The sequence below is a fragment of the Nipponia nippon genome, unplaced genomic scaffold (assembly GCF_047370975.1).
Source record: "Nipponia nippon isolate SJK-2023a ecotype South Korea unplaced genomic scaffold, ASM4737097v1 scaffold_3, whole genome shotgun sequence".
Classification (NCBI taxonomy): Eukaryota; Metazoa; Chordata; class Aves; order Pelecaniformes; family Threskiornithidae; genus Nipponia; species Nipponia nippon.
Window position 1 is genome coordinate 24,529,837 of NW_028262347.1, and position 16,799 is coordinate 24,546,635.

The window sequence follows — 16,799 nt, forward strand, 5'->3', positions numbered from 1 at the left end:
TTATTTTTCACAGAAGATTATTTATCTTCATATACATCTTTTGTCTCTTGACTGTGATTTTGTTTTGATATTTATCCTTTGCCAATATTTTTGGAGAAATTTCTATATTTTTTAAGGTTTTGATCACCCTACCTTTTTAGCTGCCTTTCAGGTTTTGTGCTAAAACAGTAGCCTTTGTGCTGTTACTGTAACTAGTAAAAGGTACTCTCATAGCTACTATTTCATTGTTTAGTCTAAGCTTATCATCTGGTCAGTAGCGTCTAAGTAGTATTGACATGTAATATTTCCTGTGTTATATCTCAAGAATATTGCTCTTCAATGCTGTCTTTAGCAGTTTTTATTAACTTTTTTTAACAATTCAGGTGGTAATTTGCACTTATCAGTTCAATTCTACCTTTTTTTAGCTTACAGATGTTTCAGCCATTATCAGTGTTTCAGTAACTTAGAGGCGTATAGTCTTAGTTCACAGTATTTTTTTTTTTTTTTTTACTTTTTAGGGAATAGTTATTCTTTCCTACCCATTAACAAAACTCAGAGATGGGACAGACTTTTTCAAGGTCGTTCTTCAAGGTACTACATTTAAGTATACATTTTATATTTATTTTATTGAACTTCTTGGCACTTTTTTGACATCATGCTATTACATCACTAGTACTTGCTTTTTTAGTGTTCAGTAAAATGTTATATTTAAAATACTCTCTAAAAGTGTTCGTTCTCTACAAAAATAGATTATTTTAAACTTATGCCAGGTAAGTTCATGGAAATAATAGTCTTTATATTTCAGTAGACTCCTTGTTGCAGAATCTTTTAAAATACTGTCCTGGAAATGCATTAGCTATATGTACAGCTTTAATAGTGTATTTTTAAACTGCTTATCATAAAGAAGGACTGAGAAAAATGCACACTACATAGCATATACTATACCATATACCATATTATATGGTAACTATGTAAGTGCACGTTTAATATAGGTCAGTATGTTGATTAGCAGCAAAGTATTTGTATTTAATTCTGTTTTAATCTAAGCAGTTAAAAATGGAATTTCACCTGATTACTCAGGTATTTGAATATCAATAGACACATTAACACATTGAAAGACGTAAGTTGTTCATTGTGTAATAAATCATGCTCATGTAATAAATCAAAGCTCATCACCCTCTCCAGCCAGGAAGGAGGAGGATGTTATTAGTCAGGAGTCTATGTTGGATTCAAGGAACTTCCCATTTCTTTCCATTTCCTTCTCAGCTCCTTCCTTATGCTGGTTAGAGAATCATCACTTGCTCCCTCTGAGTCTTCCTGATTCTATAAATTTTGTGACTGTGACCGAACAGCAGGCTGGGGGGTGCAGATGCTACCTGGTGATACTGCTTGTGACTGGTGTTAGCAGAGGTGAATGCAGTTGGTAGGACCTGAGTCCGTTTCCCTGCTGGCTTCAGGGTTCCCAAAGAGGGATGCAAAACTTCCTTGAGTCTTGCTAATTCCACATGGCTGTTCAGGAGGGCCAAGAGTTTCTGCACATTCTCCACAGCCTCAAAAAATAAATTTGCACATCTAAATCATTAGCATTGTTTCTGAAACAGTAAAAGGTAGAAAACTTCAAAATAACAACATAATTTCTGCTTCAGTCTTCCTGTAAGGCTATTTATTGATTTGTCTATGTCCTGGAATATCTCCAGGTTATAAAGTTCTACAGTATGGTCTGTGTTAATGTGAAAAATCAAATGTGACTGGATAATATTTCCTCTCTAACACTATACACTGAATTATCCAAGTGGAAATCTTTGTCATTTCTCTTTAATGTGCACTGATGTACAACATTTGTGCATTTTGAGTAGTCCTTTTATAAAGAATATTCTGCTTGTTATACCTATATTTAGCACATACAAACAGTTGTATAACTATTTGAAAGGATTTTCTGTTTGTAGATTAATTGGAATATAAAGTGTTAGACTGTAGATTAACTTACTTTGGAAATCTCTTCCCATTGCTCTTTTGTTTTGGAGAAGGTATGGTGATTGCAATCGCTTCTGCTTTTTTTTTCCTCTAGATTTGGATAACTCATGTTCACGGATCAACAGCATCAATATTTTAATATATGGAAAAATGGCAGAGGATTGTGCAAAAGTTATACGCCATGGGGTAATATATTTTTTTCTTCGTATTTTAGGAATTGTTTTCCCTAGATGCATGTTGACTTCTTGTCTTTGTATAGCTATCACCAAGATTAGAAACAGTCTGTTCAGTTAGTTCAAATCTATAAATATGAACTAGGAAAAAAAAAAGCATTTGCTTATGTAAATTTTGTCTAACAATAATATTGAAATAAAGCAATTCTTTTTGTCAGTGCTGTTTACCTAGCAAGTAAAGGTTCATGAATATGGATGATAGAGAAGTCATCCATTTATGTTCATAATTTGAATGTCTATTGCCATTTGATAAGATAGATTTTAGACGTAAATTGATTTAAAAGATAGTTCAACTGAAAGCTTTAAAAAAAAAAACTAATTCAATACTATGTACAGTTTTCTTTATTGGCTGGGTGCTGGTGTCTTGCTTCGTCAGAGGTACAAGCTTGGTTTGATTAGCTGCAGGGTAAAGGACATTGGCAAGACAGCCTATGAATTTGTGAGACAGTGTTGCAACTAAAGAAGGAAAACAAGCTGAAAACAATTACCTCAACTGAATATTTTTTATTAGATTGCCTGTCAGTTTGCTGGCATTTCAATAGTAGCCAGATATCAAATTAAAATTGGTGTACAATACGTTATGAGCTCATGTTAGTGCTTTTTCATTTACGATATAAATTCACACTAAATGGTAGAATGGTTTGGGCTGGAAGGGACCTTTAAAGATCATCCAGTTCCAGCCCCCCTGCCATGGGCAGGGACATCTTTCACTACTCCAGGTTGCTCCAAAGCCCAATCCAGCCTGACTTTGAACACTTCCAATGATGGGGCATCCACAGATTCTCTGGGCAAGTTATTGCAGTGTCATACAACCCTCAACATAAAGAATTTCTTCCTTATGTCCAATCTAAACCTACCCTCTTTCAGTTTAAAACCATTGCCCCTTGTTCTGTCACTACAGGCCTTGGTAAAAAGTCTTTCTTCAAAAAGATGGAAAGTTATTTAGTGAAAAAAAAAAGGGCTTTGTTTTCATGTTCTTAGAAATATTTGTTATGCACAAAAGTTAAGGGCTTTCTCAAATATGGAAATAGAAATGGCTTGGTTAGAATTCCATCAGGGTTTTTCAGCTCAAATGGAGTAGTACACCTGAGCTTCGGTGATCTGTATGTGGAAAAAGGGTAAAAATTATAGCATACCTTAGGGCATGATGTCAAAATATCACTTAAAGTCCAAGTTGCTCTGAATTTATGGAACATTTTAATTTCAGTTCGGAGACATGCATATTCTTTTCATGGAATTCTACCTAAGGTTAAAAAATTACTTTTGCTTAGTTCCCAGCTTTTTTTTTTTTGGGGGGGAGAGAGGGAAAGATCTATTTGTAGTCCTTGAGCGTGATCTTGCTGTTTCTGGATAGTAGTTTACAGCCTGAATTGTATCAGCTTCAAAGATGCATGCATCAGTTCATGACATATATGGGACCAAAGCTGCTAATTTCAAGAATTACAACAATAGTTAGAGCTGAGGTGTTTATAAAATGTATAGTGACCTATATTATAGTTTTTATATAATTATGTGCTCATAAATATTCAGACACTGAAAATTTTTGAATTCCTGTGTTTTCAACATTGTTAGTCTGACTAGTTTAATACAGACTTGATGAATACTTACAGATTAGAGAGAAGGAACTGAATGTTTAATTATTGCTTTTATCATGTAGACAATCCTCAAACAGCAGGTGACATACACTGGCTGCCTCTTCAGATCGGTAAAAAAGTATCTTGCCCAATAAAAAGTTTAGTGTTTCTCTTTTTTTCAACAGACATGTAACCATTTTGAGATATTTATCACTTTTCAAATTTTAGTTAAAGTCAGTAAAGAGGTTTAGAAGTTATAGAACATGTAAGACAGACTGACATGACAGTGAAATTTATCTCTGTAAAAAGCAAGGCTAAAAAAAAATACCAGTTTTATAAATGTTTAGTGAATAGTTGAAGAAATTTATTTGAAGTTATGGTTGTAACCTAGTGCAGCATATAAAAAAAAAAAAAAAATTGCAGGATCATGTATAGGTGAAAACTTCCTATGGAAATGAAAGATGCTGGCATATATCTTTGTATACCCTTTTCTCTTTTTGTCACTCTTACCTTGCCTTATTTCCAGTCACATAATTTGTTTTCTTAAATATTAAATTAATATTAATAATAAATAATATTAAGAATAATAATTAAATATTTAAAATGCTTACTGTATTTTTAATGAATGTGTAAATTCCTTCCTGAGTCTTGCTTAGCAATGTGATTCCTTGTACTTTGGGGGCTTTTTTCTGGCATCATTTACCGTATGCCTTCCATCAGCAAATAGTTGAGCTTTTGTCATGAACTGAATGGGTTAAAACTTTGTTTTTGAAGAAATTACTGAGTCTAAGAAACATTTTCCAGCAAAAGGTGCTTGCTCTGACAGAGTATGGTGGTAGGTCTTGGGAAGTATACATTATCTGTAGTGTGTAGTCTACTAAATAAAAGTCTGGGTGAGAGCAAAAAAAATTCTATAGGATATCTTCCTCTATTTACATCTAGTATCTCTCCTCCAACCAGCATAGGTTATGTGAAGGAAAAGTCAGTAACACGTAGTGATTGTGGGTGAAGGATTTCACAGAATTCTTTCAAATTAATTTAGCCATAAGGAATAAACTTACCTAGATCCTTTTAGTAGAACCCATTTAGAGACTGCTGTTAATTTGACCTTGAAATTGGTGCATGGCCCTTTTCAGCCCTTTGTTATGTGTGAGCTTGAGGGAACAACATGGAGGCGCTTTGGGCTGGGTGGGAAGGTATGCAGGTCAGAGAATATTCAATTTTACATTGGATTCTGCTGTCAATCAAAGCCTTGTTTTAATGTTTGTCATATGCCATGCTAACGAGAGGAACATACCTTGAAGATCAGCAAAATCAGTTCAGTCTGTTTATGGCAGAAGAATCTTTTACAACCGTCAGATATGTATAAAATAAGAAGTACACAGTCTTTATACAAATTTCTCTATTCCACAGAATTTTGACAGTGAGCCCAGGATGGGAAGTTCCTGAACTATTTTGCTAAATATACAAGCTGCAGAATCATTTTAAATTTAAAGAACAAATCAGTTTTATTGTCCTGATAAAAATACAAATCTTGAACAAGGCCCTGAGCAGCAATTAGAAGATAGAAAGTTCAGTACTAAGGAGCTGAGTAGGAAACCACAACCCACAGACAGCAACTCTTAGACAGCCAGAGTGCGCTAAAACCACTGTTCGGTCTTCCCCAGTGAACTCAACCTTCATGGTACTTTCCACATGTCTCAACCGAGATTTTAATTTTGGAATAATCTGAATCTGAGGGAACAGAATGATTTCTGAAACTAGCAGAGTTGCAATTCAGCAGTTATGAAATAGATGTAATGTTTTAAAAACCAAAGTTTTAGCCATTAAAGAATTACTTCAGTAAGGTCCAATACTTTTTGTTTGCTGCTCACAATTTCAAGCTTTACAGTTTTGTAGAGTTCCATATCGTACTTCCCATACTTTAATAGCTTTAGCTAATTAGCCTGGAGGGAGGAACAGGCTATTCCCAAAAACATGAATAACCATGTTCTTTTTGTCTCCTGAGAGTCTTCTCGTTCTGTAACAGAATAACCATCAGGGAAAATACTGTCTTTCCTTTATTTCTCACTTTGTTTTTATGAGGGGAGTAGGATTTCTTTTTGCTGTTTGAAAATGTTGGTCAAATCTTATAGTTTGTATGTATATGCAATATAATACTCTTCTGTTGACATGAAAATCCACCGATTTATGATAATTGGCTTTGATTCCCAAGCCAATTATAAAAGAACTTCTAATAATTACTCTTAGCTAAAGGTGAAATGGAAACTTATCTATTTTGAAAACAAATATAGCGTTACATTTCGAAGCACTGTGCAAACTGTATGTAAATTTTTTGCATGTTTAGAAACTGCAAGTCATAACCTGCCAAAGTTGACTGTGAATTTGTAACAAATCTGAGAATATACCTGTTCTTTCTACCTGTAAACCTAGATTTTGAGGTTAGTGCTGTCTATTTTCCTCATTGAAATTACACAGTCCTTTCACATGTTTTTAGAATGTCATGTTACGCATTGCATATTACATGAGAGTAATCTCCAGTGATCTAACATTATCCACAAAAACGTTTCCATTTATTATCAACCTGGATTGACTCTGTGTAATTCTAAAGTTCCTTCTGACACAGGAGAACAAGTCAAGTCAGCTGTACAGACCTGCAATCCTGACTCAGCAACCAAGTCCCAGAATGTTGTGCAGCCTGCAATCTAATAAAATGCTGAAGTGGGAATAATGTATAGCAGGGCATAGCTTTTTAGCTGAAGGATGATTCCACTGTTGAAGGAACACCATGAGTAGCATCAGCAACAGTGAAAGGAAAGACACGTGCTAACACCTGGTTTCTGCAAAATAGCTGAGTTTCCTGAAGTGTGTGTTTGTATCGGGAAAGAGTGAAACAACTTTAATGTATGTTAGCAGGGGCAGTGTGTTCCAGATGCAAGGAATATTGAGTTGTCTAATTGTTTTGATCCATTTTAACTTACTTAGCTCTGAGTATAGCTTACACTTAGGTGACTTGCATATTATCTTTTAGTCAAAGTATACATTATATTTCCATTTATGACACTACCTGAAAATCACCATGCCCTAAGTAGTCTTGTTGTGTAATAAACTGTCTGATTAAACTTATGTTTTCTGCAGTGATTTTTTTTTTCAAATCCTTTAATAACTAAATATGTAACTGTCATGTAAGCTAGCAGCCTTTCTTTTTCTTGCACAAAACATTAAGGTTTTGGATCACCAATCATTTAGAGTAGCATTGTCAGATTGCTGAAATAGCAAAAAAGAGCCATCGTAGTGCAATATTTGGCTAAAACTGTGAACTTTAATGAGAAAATTCTTTTATTTGTTGTAATCAAATAAACACATGAACAAAAGTCATTCAGTAAAAGTTTATGGAAGTGCTTTTGGTAGAAGGTCGGATAGAAATAGGGTTCTGAGTCTAATATGTTTATTGGAATAGATCACACTGCTATAGAGTTCTGATACCAAAGGAGCTGACTATAAAGGAGCTTTACATTTGTATCAGAGTTCCCAGCATTATCTTTGTTTGGTCAGATATCTTTCTTATCATCTCTATCTCCTAAATGTATTTTCTATCTTCTTCTCCCCCCCCCGCCCTGGCTTTTGTTGTTTTTGGTTTTTTTTGTAAGGTTGCTACTAAAAAGGTGAGCTGCTGCAGGGACTTAAATCATTTACCCCTTAAGTCATCCTGTTCTTGTTCACTTTGTGGTGTCTGAGAAACTTCATACCACAGTGAAAGTGCAGTTGCAAATGCAATTTCTTCCTGTGCCAGAATCTCAAGAGTGATGGCAGAGAAATTTGTAATGTCTCTTGCTACCAGAAACCTACCTATTGATTGACCTACCTATTTGGCCCTTAAGGAAGATGTCAATCCAACCAAAACAGAAAATATCTGCAAGGAGAGTCTCTTCAAAGTGTAGCTGTAACTCAATAAGAAATAAGCTGTGAGAAAAGAGTGTTTTGTCACTGCTGATCTGATGTATGATTCCTTTTCTAGCTTAGTTAAGCTTACCCAGAAAGTAGTTGGTCTTCAGTATATTTGAAGGGGAATGATTCTTTTGCTTTATTCAGTGTGACTCTTCCCCTCTAGCCCTTTTCAAAATTAGCACTCAGTCACAGTAGCATCAAGAGTGCAAAAATTTTAGCAGAATTTGAAAAAAAAAAAATGCTTGCTGACAGTGGTTGGAGATATGAATTCCATGGGTAGAAGAACTAAATATAGAAACTTAAAAACAATGTTTAGAATTTGTTCAGGATTTCTGTTTCTTGAATGCCTTGAGACTTTAGGGTGGAACGTCACAGCACGTACTCTTAAAAAAGAGTACGTGATACAGCCTATGTAATCATCTGTTTATTACCCTGTACCCACAGGACACCGTTGTAGTTGCAGGATTTAAGTTGGCAAAATCGCCTACAGCGAGAGAGGATGGTAGACATGGTTGCCACCTGGAGATGTCTGAAGAAGCTGGATCAGCCATTTATGTATGTGGGTACCCAACTTTGAGTGTAATTGGAGTAAATATTATTTTTCCTGTATGATAAAATTTTAGTAGTTTCAGAGGTGATTCACATAGCAAAAGTGTCTATAGTGCTGTTTTATATTTGCTTATAGTGTTATATTTGCTTTAGCGTTATCAAATCTTGTTATATTTGCAATGCCTTCAGTTTTGTAATCAGAGTTTGCTATTTTTTTCTCCTCAGATTTATACTATACCAAAAAAACCTACTGCTTCAGAAACTGCATCTGTGGTGAGTTTGTATTTGGGATGTTTTTAAACCATGTGAGACTAACTGCATGTAAATAAGAATGTGTGGAATTCTTTTTCTTTCCTGTTTGTTTTAATTCCATACTCTCATCCCAGCAGTCATTTGTTTAGCTTTTAATTTTGCAAATACTATGCCTGGAAAACAGAATAAAATACGAAAAAGTAGTACTTTTTCTATACTTGCAGTATAGTTCTCATCTCGATCTCAAAATAAGCTGCATGTTGGTTTAGGAAATACGGACTAGAAGGGTAACTTCTGTTCTAAAGAAGATCATATGCTTGTGCTTTAAAAGAAATGGAAATACGAATCTTCCTTTGATTTAAAATCAGACTTCATGTACTGATCTTAACATTTATTTTGGTTACTGTTTGGAACAAGCCTTTATGTGTGTAAATTAAAATTCTACAGGAAATAGTATATTAAACACCATAGAAATAGTAGATAAAACACCATAGAAATTGGTGTATGAAATTTTGTTGTTCTTTGTCATAAGGTTAAAGATTTAGTACCGAAGACGATAAGCTTGACTTCACGTTAATTTTATGAAGAGTTTCATTTTTTCCATCTGATATAGTAATTGAAAAACACGGTTTTCAGTCAGTTTGGCAGAACTTGTATTCTTTAAAAGAGGCTAATCAGCATATAATGTAACCTTAAGATGAGAGGAGAGTAGTCCTTATAGTCGAAGATAGTCCTTAATTTCTTTAATCCTGCAGCGTGTGCTATTTTAATAGGAAGACTTACACAATGGCTGTGAGGGGTAAACTGTGCCCCCCCCCCCCCAGACAGTGATTCTGTACAGTGACACTGCTAATAAGAATTACAAAATTATTTATGTATGTGTTTTAAAAAGCCCTTTGGATGGACATGTTAAAATCAGTCAGTAAAAAGTTACTTTCCATAATTTTTTATTATAATGACTTCTATTCACGTGTTCCATGTATTGAAACTTACTTGAACTGACTGGTTAGTCTATGGTAAGGAAGATGCAATCACAAAAAGAAAGGGAAATAAGTCTTGTGTGCTTTATTGCAGATAAATATATATATATATATTTAACTTTAAAGAGTCTAAAGTGAATAAGATAAAAATAGATAACCTTTAATTTTTTTTTTTAAGATGAAATCATATCTGAAGGTGGGTGGTGTTAAAAGACAAAATTCTGGGTGAATGTTGGAATAATTTTTTCTTCTGTTCCCCAATTTTATCCTGCCTTTCCAGTCTGTTGCACCAAAATATGTGTATACTCCTCTGAATTGTCTTAAAGATGGAACTATAGTGAATTTGTATGGCGTTGTGAAATTCTTCAAGCCTCCATATGTAAGCAAAGGAACTGGTATGTACTATATTCAAGAGATTTAAAATCTCCTCCTCCAAACAGAACTGTTCTTACTATGTTTGTTAAAAATTAACCAGTACAACAAATTCAGGTGATCCTTTCACCAATGTTTCTCATCTAACATCAAAGAAACAGACCAACAAATAGGTAAAGGATATCAGAGTCGGTTTAGGCAGACTGGTGGAGATAGCAAATGAAGAAAGTATTTATCAAGCTAATAGTATCAGTACAAAACAGGGAAAAGGGCCTGTATAAAAAAAAAAAAAAAAGTACAAAAGCCCTGCACCTGTCCTTGTGGGAAAGGATTGTTGTGTAACTATGTGCAATTCTTTCTTGAGATTTTGACAATAAGTGTTATGATATGCTATAAATGCGGTGCCAGCGTATTTGTTACTTGTAGAAGCTGTGCACCAACTGAATCGCTTTTTCTCTCTGTGAGGTGAACACTTACTGATTGTGCTAGTTTTGCTACAAGATTGTACCATTGGACTAGGTGCTCAGTAAGCACACAGCTAGGTGATATCCCTGCTGAATTAAATTAAGCAATAGAATTTCTTATTTGATTCAGAATTAATCGAAGCATTTTCTGTGTATTATAAATTTACTGTTCATTTTAAAGTTGGAGGGTTTTTTTCCCTTCTAGTGTATTTCGAATTGAAGAAAAAAGAATAGATTATGAATGGTGACCATTGTTTCTTTTTATATGGTCTTAATTATGCATGCAAGTTTCTTGAATAATGTCCATAATAGCCATGAATTTGGATTCTAAATATAGAAATTTAAGAAGTGAGCATTAGATCAGAACTAATTGGTAGTGGCTTGTCTGCAAAACCTTTGCAAACAGATCTGTGTGATCTTACTTGCTCAGAAACTGCCAACAGCAGTCTGAAGGTGATGCACTGAAGATAAGGCAGCACATGCCTTTCTGAGAGCACAGTGCTATACCTGCAGTACCATGGCTTCCAGAATGAGGTGTGCTTACAACTAAGTAGCTTGAAACATAAATGAAAAAGCTGAAAGCTGTGCAAACATGGTGGCACACCCAAAAAAAAGTTCCAAGTCCAACTAAGGTTCAACTAATGGCTTCAGTTTTTGAAGACTAAGCAATCTTCAGCCTTGGTTTGAATCAGTTTAGAGTGTACGAGTGGGAGGAACGTTTGGGAGGTCCGTCCAAATGTGTGTACACTAGCTTCAGTATGTTCAACTGAACTATACTGATATAATCTGTATTGTGGGCATGCTTAATTACTTCCATTTGGTGCATGTAGTATTCTTCTATATAAACAGATATACTGGTATGAGAGACCCTATTGACAGACAATTTTTGCTCTCACTTGTAGCTAAAGTGTGGCTTTGCTGTACTAAAGGCAGCCACTGGCCCAGTCAGCAGTCATAGTTAAGTTATGCAGAGGAACATAGGATTTTTCAAGAATGTGTTAGACTAACTGTGTCCACAAGCTAATGAATAACTTTTGGGAATTCAGCAGCATTTTTACATGCTGTTGACCATGTCAACAGGAGAAACAATTTATCTGCAGCGCTAGGGCTTAGTGCCCTGGTGCCTATAGGAGAGCAGTTCCTGTGCTTCCCATACAGTTACGTGTTGAAATGTGTTCCCATTGGCGTTTATTGTAGCAGTGACAAGGCTTGCTCCTAGAAAATCTTTCCGCTCTACATTCTTACTCAGTGTTGAGAAAGCAGTAGTGTTCCCCAAAATAACTCTGAAACATAAACAAAAAACAAGTCTGAAGAATATGGGATAATCTAATTTAAATGTTAACATTTAAAAGTAGCTGTAGTCATTAAGTTGGAAACTGAGCCAGTAATGGTCCATCTGTTTCTATAGCAAATATAGTGCATGTTTGTTTTTTTTCCTCTTGAGACTAAATTAAAATGAATATTATAATTTTCTACATAGTCATTGATACACTAAAGTTATTTTGCTAAACAATAAATTGCAAATCTTTAAGATGAAGTATTGTTTTGGTTGTTTTATATAGGAAAAAGCAAATGGTAGTTGGTAGAGAAAGTTGTGGAAAAGTTGGATGTCACTGTTGTTTCAGAAAATAATTGTTTTTTGGTAATACTGTAGCCCAGTAAAAGTGGAGAAGTGCAATTTCCAATTGTTTTACATTATGTGTGTTACAACAGATATTCCTAGATGTAAATGAGGAATAATGGTAGGTGAAAGTATCTGCAGGAACTCAATGCATTTAGACTGGAAACAGAAGAGTGTTCTGGCATCTCATTAGAAATGCAAACATTCATAAAATACTAAATTAAGTGTGTGTGTGCGTTTGTGTGTATAGCAAATCATGTTATACTGCTAGTTTAGAAGTAATAGTAATAGAAATTATTCTTCCTCTAGAGGTGAATACTTATGGAACTGTCGTGTGATTTAGCTACAGTGAATACTTAAATAATACTTAATATTTTAAAAGTATTAATTCAAAGAAAGACTCCAGAGGGAGCTCTTCAAAGCTTGGAGATAGATTCCCAGATAGTAGTGAATGGATGGTATTAGGTTGCTGGGGGCTTAAGGAGAAGGATTTGGGGCTGCCAGGCATGAAAAAGGATCGAAAACGGGAAGGCAAACTGTGCTGGGTGCAGGTGGCCTCTGTAAGGAGAGGCCGGGGCTGCCCCGTGCCGGACACAGCGGGTTCCAGCTGGCTCCAACCGACCCAGGGCAGTGCACGGCTGAGCCCCTCGGCCAAGATGATGGCACCTCTGGGAAAGCGTATTTAAGAAACAGCAAAATGCTGCATGGCAGTGAGGAGTGAGGAAAAAAAGTGAGAGAAACAGCCCTGTGACACCAAGGTCAGAGAAGGAGGAGGGAAGGAGGTGCTCTAGGTGCTGGAGCAGTGATTCCCCTGTAGCCCGGGGAAGCAACCTCAGCTGAGCAGATTGATCTACATTGCAACCCATGGAGGACCCACACTTGAGCCAGGGTTATCCCAAAGGACTGCAGCTTGTGAAAGGACCTTTGCTGGAGCAGGAAAAAAGCATGAGAAGGAAGGAATAGGAGAGAAGAGGAGCTGTTATGGACTGACCACAACCCCCCATTCCCCATCCCCTCCATGCTGCTTGAGGGAAGAGGAGGGGCGGTAGATATGTTGGGAATGAAGAAGTGAAGTTGAGCCTGGGAAAAGGGGGGGGGGGGGAGGTGTTTTAGTCTGTGTTTCTCACCATCCTACCATGTTTTTATTGGTAGTAAATTAAATTAGTCTTCCCCAAGTCAAGTCTGTTTTGCCCATGACAAGTGATCTCCCTGTCTTTATATCAACCCACGAGCTTCTCCACCTTATTTTCTCCCTTGTCCTATTAAGGAGTGGGAGTTAGAGAGCAGCCGGGTGGGGGTCTGGCAGCCACCCAAGGTCAACCCAGCACATGCTGGGACTCTCCAGGTTTTTCAGACTTTCCTATTCTTTGGGTTATAATGAAATGAGGATAAATCTGGAGAAGGGATCTTCAGAAACAAGTTTACTTTGAAGATAAGAATCTCAGGGGAATGAAAAATCTCATTAACTTAAAAAGAAGAACAATAGTAACACATGGTCTTTATGCTTTCTCAAATGGAAGGACCAAATTAAAAAATTTACAAAACGCTTCCTTTGAGTGGGAAATCTCATCACTGATATTCTTTCTTGCTTGACGTGCCACTAAAATCTGTAAAAGCCTTCATTGTAAAGCTGCAAGTATAATCTAGACGTGTACAGAGCAGAGCACAATATTTTGTTTTTAATGTAAAAGATTGATAAATTATTTCAATATTGATTTACTGTTTGGCGTATTCTGCAGAGGCTGCCAAACAAAATCTGTCTGTTAATGTAGTGAGCATCTCAAAATCTTCATTTTCTGGTGATGCCTGGTGATTGCTTGCTTATGCTAGATTGTTCAAATGTTATCAGTCTTAAAATACCTATATAGTATATAGATATATAGAATACGTGTGTATATATATATTTATTTGAAAAGTTGGTCTCTCACTGATACTCTCAGCCTGCAATTGTGATAGATTTCTTAGGTGTGTTTATAAGGAACCAAAAAGATTAGCTTTATCTGTAATAATTCTAGATATTGGCCGTGGTGAATGGAGGTAGTTTCCTCTTGAAAAATATTGTAGTTTTAAAACTCAGGCTTAAAAGCGAAGAAACAAACAAAATAAACCCCACAAATCTTTTTAAAGGCTTTGTTTCCTTTGTTCACATTGCTGACAACAAAAAGGGTAAAAAGGAAATCAATCAAATGTAGAAATTACTACTTTTACTCTTTCAGTAAATCATGGAAGGGCAGTTCTTGAATGATCACATGGTCTAGATTTGTCATTTGTCCAGCTGTTTTAACAAGACTTTGGGGACCTGAGGACTTTGAACATCTTACTTAGACAAGTACTGATTGCTGGAAATTATTAAGACAGCTATTCTTTCCAGATATGTAAAAACAATAAAGTTAAATGCACTGACTATCAAGGTAACATGTCTCTGAAACAACTAGCACAGATTTTTGCAACTGAGTTATTTAACAAGTTAATCACTTCAGTTTCATAAGTAGTAGAAATTTAATAGGGAAAATGGTTATTTACTTAACAACTAGTCCTTGCCTAGATGTCATTAATAACTTCCTAGTATATCTTGCCTGTTTATTTTCTATTGGTAATACTAAAAAAAAAAAACCACCACAACAATATCAGTGGAGATCAGGGACACAATTTGAAAAGTTTCTTATTTATGAAGATAGTTGTGATTCACTTGCTACTTTGTCATGAAAATGTCTAAAACAGTTTTAATTGATTTGGGGTTTAGTGTAAAAATATTCGCTACACAGTTAAATATTTCAATGTTCGTTTCTGGGGTTTTTGCACAATCCAGAGTTATGTCTGCTTGAGAGGGTGCAAAATGCTCAATGATTGCTCTGAATTGCCAGGGCGTGAAATGGCTTTTGTCAGAAAATTCTTTAGTTGCTTTAGATTTGGCACAATCCTGCACTAATACATTCTCTTTCTGACACTGTGTTAATAGAATCATATAGCTTTAAGCTGGTACCTGCTGGAAGCATGGGCAGTGGAGCCACTGTACTTAATCCATATGAGTCTTTATTCACTATATAAATATGCCCCTAGATATAAGATATTGCTCCTTCTTACATATATTAAAGCTTGAGGCTGAATCTTTTCACTGTGTTCCTACTGAAAGCAAGTGGTACCTAATTTAGCCTTGTCACTTTATATAATCTATAATTAAATGTTAATCATTTTGATTACCATTATTGCATTAGATGAATGTTAAAACACTGATGAATGAAATGATTTTTCAGTGTGATCATAAATTATTATCTATTCCAGAGAAAGTTGTTTTAACTGAGTATGCTTCAGCTCAGGGTGTGTAGTTTGCAATGTCTATACATGAGAATTTTATGTGTTCTGAAAACTGTCCAAGGAAGTACTTCAGGTACTGCTTGGTACAGCAGGCAGATGGGTTTCTGTCTGCTGGAAGGTCTGTTAGAAGTGTTCAAAATTATATTTTAGCTTTCCTTCCCGAATGGTTTAAGTCTTAGATATTTTAATTTTTTTAACAAAGGTGATCCTCTCCTCTGTCCCCTCCCTTAAACCCAAGGACATCTCAAATATTTAGTCTCAGTAAAAACAGTAAATATAAAAGAAAAAGAGCCTCTGTCTTTGTAGTTTCCAATCACAGAGATTATGTGCTTGACCATGAAACTTTTGGGACATTACAATGTGATGCTACTGCTTCCCCAACTCTTTCTCTTTTTTTCCTGCAGATACTAGTCAGTGTTTTCCATAATGCAGGGAAGAATTATGGCAAGAAGAATCCTTGCTGCTGGTTAACAATAAGTCGTAAGAGTAATGTCCTGTTTTCCTGGGAAACTTCCACCTAGCTTCTTCTCTTAGATATTTGCAGTATGTTCATATGTCACGTGTTGAATTAAAATTTCATTTTAGCCTACGTAGACGTGCATGTGGACAGTAACTATTTTATTTTTACGAAATATTTTTTAGAATCAAAATTAATAAAGGGTAGCAATTTCAGAAAGTATGCTTCTAAAAACCTTGAACGGTTCCAGGTCAGCAGTTCTACTGACCAAAATACACCTTAAGAACCATAAATCAGATTCTTAAAGGTATTTTGAAGCCCTAAATTTTATTTTTATTTTCAATTTTTATTTGATCTTGAGCCAAGTTCATCAACATTCTTAGCCCAGTATTTGTTTAAAACTATGTAGCTTAAAAAAAACATTACTTTAAACTATAGCATGTGGCAACTTCAATTAAAATAGTCATTTTTAGTAACTAATAGCAAACCAACTTTAGAGTGAAAAACAGACCGCTTACGGACTGTTGTGATATGTGATGGTCTATTTGTGAGGAAGCAGACTCAGAGTTAAACCTGCAGTAGTTTTATTCTTGTGTTCCGTTTTTTTTTTTTTTTTTTCAAAAACAAAATATTGAGGATGTATTTAAATTTTGCAGAACAGAATAAAAACTGTTGCAGAGGTAAAGATAGTGATTTCATTTCTGGAACCTAAAGATGGGAGTAATGTTCTTTTCCCTTCTGTTCACAGTGGTGTGTATGTTTTATTCTTTTTTAAATAATCACTGTTTCCTGTCATCTAATATTGAAGATAAATAAAAGTTAAAAAAAATAAAAAGGAAATTAAAAATAAGACAGTCGAATAAATAGTTAATAGAAAGAAATCTCAAGACAGTTACTTTGATCTACAATTTACAAATGATGGCATTAAAGCATCTGTTTAGCCAGATGCTTCTGGTAGTTACTGAATGTTTGTATCTCTTAAGTGTATCGCCATGTTAGGAATAACAAGCTGTAGTAAGACATCTTCAGTCTGATTCTTTAGAGGTTTTGATTTGGGCTTCTGCAATACCTGTGTTTGTAT

General features: G+C 35.3%; 1 protein-coding gene across 9 annotated transcripts in view; it reads left to right on the forward strand.

Moving 5' to 3' along the window:
* POT1 (protection of telomeres 1) overlaps nt 1-16,799 on the forward strand; it is an 81,129-nt gene that overhangs the window by 12,555 nt on the left and 51,775 nt on the right. For 4 of the 9 annotated variants that reach the window (XM_087766806.1, XM_087766807.1, XM_087766810.1 and 1 more), the window contains exons 3-7: nt 498-570; nt 2,048-2,139; nt 8,153-8,263; nt 8,483-8,530; nt 9,770-9,884. In XM_087766806.1, the coding sequence (XP_087622932.1) occupies nt 498-570; nt 2,048-2,139; nt 8,153-8,263; nt 8,483-8,530; nt 9,770-9,884 (439 nt within the window). The remainder of the gene's footprint in view (nt 1-497; nt 571-2,047; nt 2,140-8,152; nt 8,264-8,482; nt 8,531-9,769; nt 9,885-16,799) is intronic. The other 5 variants (XM_087766811.1, XM_087766808.1, XM_087766813.1 and 2 more) reach the window with 5 other exon arrangements.